Raw genomic sequence first — 12,348 nt, 5'->3', positions numbered from 1 at the left:
TTTCTTCTCACACTGTCAAAAGATGAGAAATGACCACTTCTAACCACATACTTGGTTTAGCGGCTCTGGAGGGGGAGGAGAGGGGCGTCGGGGAGAGAGAAGTGAGCTCCGATGTGCAGCTCACAACAGGGGATTGTCCAGGCTTAGCAGTTACTCAGCCTAGGCGTATTCTCCAGAAACCTCAGCAGCCAGGGTCTCTTAGAGTTACTGTATTGATACGTGTTGATCCCTTCTGATGGAAAACCTTTCTTTACTGTGTGATAGTTCCAAATACAATAACAACAACAAGAATAATAATAATCGCTACTGTTTGTTCTGTTTCTTATATGCCCGTGTAGCCTGTTTTCACGAGGTTAAAAAGGAATGATGCATGCCGTCCAGAGCTGCAGACCCCACAGTGACGTGTTTAGGACTCCTGGGCAGGGGCAGATGAGATCGCTGTTCAGGGTGGAGAGCACAGGGAGCCTCCCATTTGTACGTCGCAGGAAAGGGCAGGAACTACCCAGCAGCTTGTGTTATTTCCCCTTTCCTGCAGCCGTCAGCCCATGCGCCCTGGATTAGCAGCTGGAGGCCCAGTTCCTGACGCCCGAGTTGGCGTGCACCGGCTGTGGGTTACCTTTCTCCACACGGAGACTAAGCCAGGGACAACGGCTGACGTGTCCCAGGCACTCACCCTTCAGGTCCAAGGCACACGCTTTCATTATAGTTTGTATAGCTGTGTGTGGCAAATGCTAGATTATAACAATAACACATACACGCAGATTAAATCTTTTTACAATAAAAATCTCTCTATAACATAAAATATTGCCCGCTCTCGGGTTGTGGCCTGTTTGAAAACTGATGCATTACAAGGAGAGAATATAGAAGGTCCGTCGGTGTCGGACAAAGTGTGACCCGACTCGTGATGTAAGGTGCCGCATGGCCACATTGGCTACTGTGCTCTGCACACGGTGAAAGGAGAGCCTAAGCCAGGATTCTTAAGCGGGGTCGCATCTCTGAAATACACGTGCTCAAGCTTTGTAAGCCAGCTCAAGGTGCTGAGCACCTTGACATCCTGGACAGACCTGTGGCTCCAGACCGCTGTCAGGACAGGAGGACGTGTGTGCCGTGCCCCCAGAGCACCGGTCGCCGTTTCACATCCGGGGGCTTGCGGCCACGGATACGCTTACTCATTTAGTGGTCACTTTATGAATCTTATACATTCAGTCATTGAAACTTGAAAATGGATTTTTGCTAAACATTTAAGCATTGATTAAAAGCTAAATTATGTTTCCTCAACCAATTTAGAAACCAGTTATTAATCTTACATAGTAGCTTCTCTTAAACTCTCCAAACACCTTAAAAAGGAGCTAAACCAACACCAAAATAGTCATTACAAAACCAGCTACTACACTTACACCTAAACCTATTCTAAAATATCAATAGTTTTGGTTTAACTCAAGTCTTCATTATTTCTGCACAGCATCCTAGGGTTTCAGAATGTCATATTCATTAATACCTGTCTCAATTTTAATAATAAAAAGAATACTTGAGGTTACAGGACCTGATGCCCAATCAGGGCACTGGTCACCAGTCTGAGCTGCCTTGTGAGTAAAGTTCACTTGTGTCTTCGCTGTGACTGTGTGTGTGTGTGTGTGTGTGTGTGTGTGTGTGTGTGTTGCTTTGTTCAGTGTGAGTGCTATTAGCACCAGGGAACCAAGAGGACCCACGTGAAGAAAGAAATCTTGGAGATGCCAGCATCGTATCTTCTAGGTTCATCCAGCAAACAGGTGCAAATGCAGACCTAGAGCTCAGAGGCCACTTGGGGAAGGAGGCCTAAGTTTGGAAGGCATCTGCTAAGAGGTGGAACCCTGAGACTGGGCCATATTGCCTAGAAGGAGCGGGACAGAGAGAGGGAAGAGACCGGAGGAGAGTTCAGAAGCGTTTCACATCCTGATGTGTGCATGTGTCCAGTACTTGGAGCTCAGCAGGAGGCCTTCTGGGAAGAGGCAAGCGGGAGGCCATTGTTAATTCCAAGAGCAGCTTCATAGGAGATAACAGAATTAGCAGAGCAAACTAGTGGTCCAGAGGCAGAGGCACCAAGTGCAGAAGAGAGGATTGGTGGTAAAGGGCAGGAGAGAACAAGCAACTGTTTGAGAATCTGAGAAACAGGGGGACGGGTCCATCTGGGTTTTTCTGTGAGGATGGAAAGATTTTGTTATGTTTGTTGACTAGGAAGAGGGAGCCAGTGCAGAAGAATCATCAAATGCACAGTAAAGAGTAGAAAGAACTGAGTGGAGCAAGGTCCTAGAGAGCCAGGGAAAGCGCATTTTCCTGAAGGAGCCTCACATGCTGTTGGAGAAGTGGGGAGAGCAGAACAGATAAAGATGTGCAGGACAGTTCCGAAGCAGAGAAGGAGAAGCTGGGGGAGCTCACATTTTCTTTTTCCTGCTTTGTCATTCATCTTTCAACCTGGTTTGTGTTTGGGGCCGTTTAAAATACTTATGATTATGTAATGACGTATGTCAACAGTTTCTTTTATACTTCTGTTTTTCTTGGCATGAAAATTCATTCATCTTATGTGGCCCCAATTCTTTCAAAAAAATTTAGAAGCAAAACTCTGTGTAAAGTGTGGATTATAGGACCGAGATGCATTGCTTGAGAAAAGTTGAGAAGACTTTGTTATAGTAGTTGTAGAGAATGTGAGGGGGGTTTTTAAGAATATTGGATAATTGTGCAACAGAGATGACATATTTAAAGTCAAATAATGCACTTCAGGAGCAGAAAGGGAAAGGTTAGTGCCATCTTCCCCAGGCTGGGCTTTGCAAGGAGAACATAGCAGCCAAAGTCAGGTGAAGCAAAGGTACCCATGCCAGCATCACCGCGGTGACTGATCACCAGGCTCCATCTGGGCAGACCAGCCCTGAGGTTGGAAGCACAGCTGGGTTATGAGAATGGGAGGGACCAGTCAATGGGAGTCTGCATTGAAGAGGAAGAGCGAGCTCAAGGGTGACAGGTGGAGAAGAGCAGCAGGATGGAGCCTGAAACAGCGTCTGGGGCTTGGAGATGTCCGTGAGACCCTAAGGGCGGATGATGTTAGGGAGACAGTGCGTCATTAGATTGGAGGATGATGCGGATAAGCCAGGGTGATAGCACAGGTGCTGAGGAGCCTACAGGTTCTGGCAGAGGGACAGTGGGCAGGGAACCTGAGCTGGGTACCAGAGGCAGTGACAGAAGGCAGTCAGCACACAACAGCTATAAGTTTGGGAAGAAGTGGCGACTGGCGCCCTGTACACCTGCTATGCCGTACGCGGTGCCCCAGAGCAAGTGGAGCGAGCAGGTGGTGTAAACTTCAGAAGGATGCAGAGGTTCCACGGGGCCCCCTGGGAGTACAGGCTCTTGAGATTCATCAGGAACCGTCTCCTGGAAAACGCTGGCTTTCTCAGCTTAGCCCAGCAGGCAGATCTACTTACTTAGCTAAATCATCGTTTGTAGTTTTGTGTTGAGACTTAGCTTGTTTATTTCTACCTAAGAACCTGTGCTGTGTGGCTGGTAGTAAGGGAAACTGATTAGTCTGTGTGGCTGGCAAAATAAGACTGCCCCTGGCATGGTCACATCTTCTGTGACTAAGCACAGTAAGAAATTAATGGTGTGCAGAGCCCAGCCCAAAATGTGCTGAAGACATGATGGGGTGAGGTGTTATAAAATTCAACTCATGTGGCTCATCTCCAAAAAATTTAAACATAGAAATACCGTATGATCCCGCAATTCCATATCTGGGTATATGCCCAAAGGACTTGAAAGCAGAGTCTCAAAGAGATGTTTATCCCCCTGTTCATCGCAGCGTTGTTCACAGTAGCCGAAAGGTAGGAACAACACACGTCAGTTGATGGATAAATGGATAAACAAAATATGGCTTGTACAGTGGAAAATTATTCAGCGTTTGACAGGAATGGCATTCTGACACGTGCTCTAACACGGATGAGCCTTGAAGGCATTATCTAAATGAAGTTAGCCCGTCATGAAAGGACAACTCTCCTACGATTCCACTTATACGAGGCATCCAGAGTAGTCACATTTGTAGACGCAGAAAGTAAATGATGGTTGCCAGGGGAGTGGGGAGCTAGTGTTTAATGAGTTCAGAGTTTCAGTGTGGGAAGACAGAAAGTTCTGGAGATGGGTGGTGGTGGTGGTGGTTGCACAACAGTGTGAAGATACTCAATGCCACTGAACTGTACAAAGTTTAAAAGATAAACTTTGTGTATAACCACAATTTTATAAAGATGTAGCAAGTTCTAAATAAATGGTATAAATGATAAATTTTACGTATGTTTTATCACAATAAAGGAAAAAATCAGCTTAGAGCCTGACTCTGAGTTACTGAGGGATTTTTGCTTCTTTTTTTTTTTCAATTATGCATTTAATTCTCAGAAAAAAATCAAGAGCAAGATCTATGTATCATTTTTTTTTTAAGTTAAACACCCATGTGAATTTATTAAATCCAGACGGTGTTAAAGGGTGTCGGTCTGGGAGGAGGCAGGGGGTGGGGGCTCGAGGGACAAGGTGATGGATGGCCGTGGGCGTCCCACGCGGAGCCCCACATGTGTAACCGCGTGTCCGTGTGCATGGATGTGTCCACAAATGTAAATATGTGCTTTATTCTGCTTCCAAACAGCAAATTTGAGCTGCCAGTAAACTTTAAAGGAACTCACCTTATGTTAACCCTTTAGAGCAGGGACGTATAGCCAGAAAAAGCTGTTTCAACCCCACCCATTTTGTTCACTTCTGTTCCTCTCTGGGTCAGAAAAGGTAATGTACGCAACACGTCTCCTAAAGCCGTGACACTATGTAAGTGAAAGGCATCAAACGACGGGCGCTGGTCTCCTCGCCTCCCCACTGGGGTCGAGGCCTGACGCCGCTCACCCCACCCCCAGCCCGGGACGGGCGGAGCAGGACCAGGCCCAGGCCCTGGGCGGAGGCAGGGCCTCCTCCTTTCTTCTGTTCGGAAAGGCACCTTGGAAAGGAAATCTGCATTTAAACTCTCACCCTTTAATCACGTTGGCATTCATTTCTCCCTCTCCTGCTCTGGATCTGAGACTTCCCTGCACAGCCCCCGTCAGAGCCACGTGCCCCTGCAGCCCGAGGACAGGCCAGCCCTGCGCACGCGGCCGCGGTGCGGCCACGCATCCCCGGCGGCTCTGCGGCGATGTAGCTTCCCGCCCCCGCTGCTCCTGGTAGCTTTGCTGCAGCCGTGCGTAGCTTGAGGAGAGCCATGGTCCCTCGGGAGCTGTCGAGTAGGCGTACCGGGCCAGCTGACCCAGGGCTCCTTTCTGTCCCCAGAACTACCTGTTTCCCGAGCCTGGCCTGCACGTTCAGTCCCTCCGTACCCTGTCTGCTCCTCTGTTAGAGTCTTGGCCACATTTCCTGGGTGACAGCAACACGTGTTTTTGTTTTATGTTGCACTCAGCATTCCAAGGAAAGATGAGGGATGAAGGGAAGTGGTCAGTGATCTAAACGTCAGCTACTTCTTCAGTTGGCCAGAGGCTTTCCCTCAGCAGGGTTGCCAGTAGATCTCGTGCATTTTGTTTTTGGATATACATTTATTTATTCATTTATTTATTTGTTTTTGGCTGTGTTGGGTCTTCGTTGCTGCACACGGGCTTTCTCTAATTTGCAGAGAGCGGGAGCTACTCTTCATTGCAGTGTGTGGGCTGCTTATTGCGGTGGCTTTTCTTGCTGTGGAGCACGGGCTCTAGGTGTGCGGGCTTCAGTAGTTGTGGCACATGGGCTCAGTAGTTGTGGCACACGGGCTTAGTTGCTCTGTGGCATGTGGGATCTTCGTGAACCCATGTCCCCTACATTGGTAGGTGGATTCTTAACCACTGTGCCACAAGGGAAGCCCCAGATCTCATACATTCTTAATTGACCACTTGTTTGGGGACGTTTGGGTGTGTGTGTTGGGACGTGCGTGTGCGTTGTAGGCAGGGGAGAATTCCTCCCGGCCCTGCGCTCAGAAGAGCTGAGCCCGTGTGGACACAGGGCCGGGTTTTCACGTGTTCCCTGTGCGCGTGTCCTAACAGGGTGTGCTGGAGCCTCTGGTTTCCAGGGCCTACATAAGCGTCATCCGTGGAGGCTGGGGCACGAGAGGCAGACATGCAGGTGCGTAGGAGACGGGCAGAGCCCTGGCGAGCACAGCAGTGAGAAGGCGACTGCAGCAGGACGTCTGAGCGGGGTTAGCTGAGCACAGGTAAGGTCTGCAGCCTTTTTGGTGCTGTCGGACACTGGAGAGGCTTGCTGGCTGTCCTTCCGGCAGTTTAAAATGGTGCTCTGGGTCTGTTATGGCTTGAATGTGTGTGTCCCTCCCAGAATCACATGTGGAAACCCTAGCCCAGTGCAGTGATGTTATGTGGGGTCTTTGAGAAGCGATTAGGATTAGATGCGGTCGTGAAGGTGGAGCCCTAGTGGATGTGATTATTGCCCTTATAAAGGTCCCGAGAGAGTTTGCGTCCTCTCTCTACCCTCTGCTGTGTAAGGACGTAGAGAGGGGTCTGCACTCCGCACCTGAACCCCACTGTGTTGGCTCCTGACCTCAGGCTTCCAGCCTCCAGGACTGTGCGGAGTAAAGGTGTGTTGTTAGAAGCCGCCCAGTCCGTGGCGCTCTGTGACAGCAGCCCGGTGGATTAAGACGGTGCCCGTGGCCGTTGAGAGGCAGAGGCGGGCTTGGTGACCAGATGGGCTCTGAAGGTCACTGCCGGGACACTTCTACCCAATGTAGAATGCAGCTGGCTTTGAGGTGCCTGTCCCGTCATTTCACAGGAGCTACGTAAAATCTCTTCTGTATATGATCTTTCTAAAAAACAAAACTTTTTTCTGGTTGTCAGCTTCTTTGGGTTTTACTGAAAATAATGTTGGGAGTAAATCTGTTTAGGTTTTTCTTCTCATTCTGAAGTGATGAATAGTCCTGCTGAAAGTGAATTCACTGTTTACTTTTCCCTTGTGGAAGTCATCAGAGGAGGGAATTACTTCATTTCAGCTGTTAAAAAGATAATTTGATTCATTAAGGATGTGTGTGCTTTATATGTTATACATCAGGTTTTAAAAAAGAAGAAATTGGAATGCATGCATTTGGATTAAATATAAATTATTTAAATAAAGAAATGAAATATAGCACGTTCAGTAAAGAATGCTGGATGTAGAGGGGGGCCAGGCTCGGCCCTGATCGGGTTCAGGGCGCCACACGGGGCCCCGGCTGTCCACGTCCAGCCCATTCCCGGTCACGCTTACCCTCAGCACCCGGGACATCGGGCCGTGTGCCGGCATCGCTCCTTTCTTAGTTGATCCAGGTTGTCTTTTAGTGCCGTCCCATCATTTCTTCACAGTCCTGAGTTCCGTAGGCATTAGGGAAAGGATGGCCTGTGCCAGCACAGGTTATTACTGCTACAGAAAGATGCAAGGGAGAGGAAGAACAAGGTCATGTCTTGCTGGCTCTGCCTAGACTGGTGCTTTGCTTCAGACTGAGGTGGAGAGAGACAGCAAGGATGTGGAACAGGAAGCCGGGCTGGCAAGGCTATGTGTCTTCCAGCTCCTTTTACAACATCACAGATTGCCAAACTGCGAAGTCTGTCTGTATGTAAATGTCCATTTCAGGAACATCGATACAGGTGATTTTAGTATTTTTCATCCCACACACACCTTTCTGCAGAAATCAAAGAATATACTTTTAGAAGCTTTGTTTTTTGAAGAAGCTATGCTTCAGACTCCTGAACAGTGATTTTTAAGAACCATATGAGGAAGCTCTACATCGAGTGTTGCTCTTCACGTTATTCACCTTGAGGGGCCTGTTTACTCCAATAAGCTTCCTTTGCAGAATTGCCTTCAGTTTTGGTCTCCAAGGCACGTTAGAAAATTGTCATATCTTGGCCTCTTTCTTCATTCTTGACTCTGAATCACTTTTAACTGTTTCCAAAAGGTAAATCTATCCTCAAAGGATGAAACTTTGCCAACAAAGGCAATATGCAAAAGAATGTAGAGTTATTCATTCAGTAAATATTAAGCACCTACTGTTGCCAGGTGTCCTGCTAGACACCAGGGACAGAAGATGGATAGACACTTTTGGTCCTCATTGCCAAGCTGCTGACAGACAATCTCACAAACAAGTAACCACACAGTGAAAAGTGGTGGCACGTGTAGGTCTAGCAGGAACCCGGGGAGAGGGGTGGCCTTCAGAAGAGTTTTGAACAAAGACCCCATTCCAGAGTGCGTTATCATCTCCCAAAATGACAGTCTAAGGAAGATGTTAAGTCTGCTGTGTGCCTGGGAGACTGTCTTCGTTTCCTAGTAATCACTTCTCATCTCTCTACAAACGCACTTGACCTGGCGTTTTTGCAGTAATAAGAAACAGACACTGCTACTGTCCTTTAGCCCCACAAACTGATCAAAGAAGGTAAGTTACAGCATCTTAGGGCTCTAGTTGGATTTTATATTTTTGTTAGTCATTTAAGTAGCCTGGTGCCATACTGGCATATTTGACAGCTGTGGCTAAAGCGATTGAAGCAAAGACTTAATAAAATATTCCTCCAGTCAGAACAGGAGGACTGAAGCAGCATGCCATACAGGACAGAGCGGCAGGGCAGGCCTGGAGGAAACTGAGCAAGCGTCCGTCACCTGAGTGATGCTTATATTGGCACTAGAGAGCTTGTCTGTCACTGAATCACGCTCTGAAAGAGGCAGTTGGGGGACTTTCCTGGTGGTCCAGTGGTTAAGAATCCGCCTTCCAATGCAGGGGACTCGAGTTCAGTCCCTGGTCGGGGAACTTAGATCCCACATGCCACAGAGCAGCTAAGCTGGTGTGCTGCAATTACGGAGCCCGCACACCGAAACCAAAGATCCTGCATGCAGCCACTAAGACCTGATGCAGCCAAAGATAAATAAATATTAAAAAAAAAAAAAAAAAAAGAGGCAGTTGGTATTTAAATCATCTTGGAGGACAGGAGAAGGGTTTTCTGATCAGGTAATTTGGTTCCAAGCAAGCACATGTTTACTAGGAAAGCTTCTTTCTGCGCTCCTTAAGAATACATCAGGGACTTCCCTGGTGGTGCAGTGGTTAAGAATCCACATGCCAATGCAAGGGACACGGGTTTGGTCCCTGATCCAGGAAGATCCCACATAATGCGGAGCAACTAAACCTGTGCGTCACAACTACTGAGTCCACATGCCTAGAGCCCGTACTCTGCAACAAGAGAAACCACCACAATGAGAAGCCCATGCACTGCAACAAAGGGTAGCCCCCACTCGCTGCCACTAGAGAAAGCCTGCGTGCAGCAACAAAGACTCAACGCAGCCAATAAAAAAATAATTAAAAAAAAAAAGGAATACATCAACTATGCCATTCAAGAAAAGCCGTAAGAAGATATATTAACTAGCAGAGAAATGGAAAGTTGAAAATTTTCTAAAATCATCTGCGATTTTTTTTTTCTGCCAAAATTGCAGTGGTGGTCATACCTGTCAAGCACACAGCTCTCTTAACACACAAAAAAAATGGAGAACGTGGTGGTCCTCCTTCAGTTATCAGGTTAGCACTTTTCCGTGTTTCTCCTTCCTGTTGCCATTCTCAAGTTTTACACACATGTATGGCATTTACACAGTACAGGATGTTTAAGGTATTTTCAAAGAGCCAGCAACCCTAAACAAAATGAATGCTGCTGAAATATGTCATTTACAGCATTAAAGAAGCATAGTCCTGTGTACAGCCCTGCTTGTATGTAACTGTGATGGGCACCTCGGGAAAATATACAGGAGGTTTCGGGCATTATCCCTCTGCCTCTGTGCCATCGCAGATAAAATCATCTTCTCCCCCTCGCGGAAATCTGAGATTCCTGTTGGAATCACCGGGAGGCCTCTTCCCCGCAGGTCTGGTGCCTAGGCTGGGACCAGCCACGACCGTTAAGCAGAACACGCGGCCTCTCCACGTGGCCGGGCTCCCTGACATCATGGCAGCCTCAGACATCTTACACTGTGCTCAGAACTACAGAGGAAAGTGCTCCAGAGGACGGGACACAGCTGCAAGGCCTCTTAGGACCTCACCTCAAAAGTCATGTAGCCTTACTTCTGCCAGATTCCATTGGTCAAAGCAGTCACAAGTTCAGATTCAAGGGATAGGGACGTAGGCCCCTACCCCACCACCACCACCCCTATTCTCAATGGTAGGAGTGTCACAAAATCAGTGACCATATTCTAAAACAACCCCAGGCCCCTTCTCCTTAGAATTGCAACAGCCCTTTGTCCTGGAATCCTCAGAAGAATTAGAATTCTATTATAATCGGATTCCAGTTGTATTCTCTCACTTTGCTCCCCTCCATCCAGTTCAAAAACAAGGGCTCGGAGATCCACCTACATCTCATTACCTCTTAAATCACCAGGTCAGGCAGGAAAGAGAAGGGAGCTTGGCCTGTGGAAGACATTCACATGGCAGGAACCGAGGCTGACTGCGAAGCTTGTACGTGTTAAGGGACAGCTGTTAGTTCCAGCTGAAGGTAGGAATGAAGTCTTTGTATTTTCAGATTGTCCCATTTTAATGTGAAATTGGATTTTTAAATGTTGGCTCACATTATTTTAAACACATGCTGTGGGCCCACCAAATACATCTATTGGCTGCATCTGATTTTTACCTCTGGATCCTCCAGGGGTCCCGGCTTCTGCTACTGTCAGCGGTGGCTCTGAACGCCTCTCATAAAGGCCCAGAACTCACTGAACAAAGCAGTATTGACGATTTTACGTTTACATTCCCACACAGAAATCTCCACACTGGGTCCTGGAATGCCCCTCCTTCAGATACTACGAACCTTAAACAGTCGTTGCAGAACCTCTAGCTGAGAATCTAGGTTCTTCTCAATACGGGGAAGGCACCCTTCCTCCGTCTGCAGTCAGCAGTGCCTGGCCGCATCCTAGTGCGTTAATTATGTGCCTGACGCATGTAAGCCCAGCTGGCTAAGGAGCATGCCTTTGATTAGCTGGATAAAACTGAAGGAGGAGGATTGGCTTGTATTTTATATTGTCAACTCTTCTCAATATTTGTTAGGATTTAAACTTGTCCTAAGCATGATATCTGAAATAGGGACAGGAAAAATATATATTTATATATGTACTCCAATTTAGTATTTGGGACCTTACAATTACCAGTTATAAGGACGAAATTTAAAGTATAGCAAAATAGAAAGACCAAGAAAAGATTTAAGGAATGTCAGGCTAAAGCTTTGTTTTTCTTCCTGCCTTCCTTGAACTAATCATTGGCTGACTGTGTAAATAACCCGGTCCTGCCCAGAAGAAATATCCGAGTGGCACCAAACAGGATGAAGCACACTGCATGGTCTTCATTTTCGTTTTTGTAGCTTAGGTCTGTGTGAAAGCTTTCCTGTGCAGTGCAAGTCTCTCAGGCTCTGTTCCTCACCACCTCTGGGGAAGCCAGGAGTGGGGAGCGGTGGATATATGCCTCATTATAACCACATAATTGAATTTAAAGGCGACACTACCCTTAGTACCACGGCTGATGCCCTGGAGGGGGTGAGATTGGTTGTTTTTCTCTTGGTGGTGGTGAAATTTTAATGATTTTTTTTCAATATGCTGTAGAACTTTCATTATTCCCTGTAAAGATGCATTGTAAGATCTAAACACAGGCAGCTTCTTGTGGGAGACTCTTTATTTCTCCTTTACCCTTATCTTTAAAAAGGAAAGGAAAAAGAGAAATCAGGAATATTTCCAGAGACTCTCCTCTGGAAAAACCTCAGTTCTGACAGTAGAGAATTGAGGGGGAGGGGCTTTCTCCAGTTGGCGCCATGGGGCACGGTTCTCTTACAGACCCTGGAGGTGGGCACCCAGCCTTCCTCCTTGGGCCCCCAGCCTTCCTCCTTGGGCCCCCATGTGCCCCACCTTGGAATAGGTGCTTTAGTCTGTAGCTTCCATATCAGCTCACAGGCCTCCTTACTCCACAGCACCCAGACCTGCCAGAATCTGCCTGCCACCTCTAAGACAACTTCAGTTGAAAGCAACACTGGAAGCAGGCTGCTGTATCTTGAAAGCCGGTTTGTTACTGTAAGATATACCTCTTCATCAGATGAATTTCTGTTTTGCATACATATTTAAACATGAACCCTGCACTCAGAAAAACTAACCATAGGTAACTAGCCCATAATAAGCACTCAGTAAAGAGTAAATTTGTAAACTAAAAAAAAGCTTGAAATATGACATGATCTATCATGGAAGGAAAGGATTGCAATTCTGAACGTTTAACTCTCTAAAGTGCAGCGTCTGTGATGCAGCTGGTTATTCTTGTCCTGTGACCAGTTCTGATAGCGCTGCGCGTCTTGGGTACGT

General features: G+C 47.2%; 1 protein-coding gene across 4 annotated transcripts in view; it reads left to right on the top strand.

Annotated features, from left to right (window-relative positions):
* The window catches only part of LYRM4 (LYR motif containing 4), a 108,184-nt gene that overhangs the window by 55,835 nt on the left and 40,001 nt on the right, over positions 1–12,348 (top strand). Inside the window, exon 3 of one of the 4 annotated variants that reach the window (XM_057699095.1) lies at positions 6,060–6,221. The exons of the other annotated variants lie outside the window; for them this stretch is intronic. Within the exon in view, the coding sequence (XP_057555078.1) occupies positions 6,060–6,146 (87 nt within the window). The 3' untranslated portion in view covers positions 6,147–6,221. Of the gene's footprint in view, positions 1–6,059; positions 6,222–12,348 lie in introns of those variants that run through there. 4 annotated transcript variants of the gene reach the window in all.

The sequence above is a fragment of the Hippopotamus amphibius genome, chromosome 11, assembly GCF_030028045.1.
Source record: "Hippopotamus amphibius kiboko isolate mHipAmp2 chromosome 11, mHipAmp2.hap2, whole genome shotgun sequence".
Lineage (NCBI taxonomy): Eukaryota > Metazoa > Chordata > Mammalia > Artiodactyla > Hippopotamidae > Hippopotamus > Hippopotamus amphibius.
Note: the sequence above shows the minus strand (reverse complement) of the source record. Positions and strands in the feature narration are given on the sequence as shown.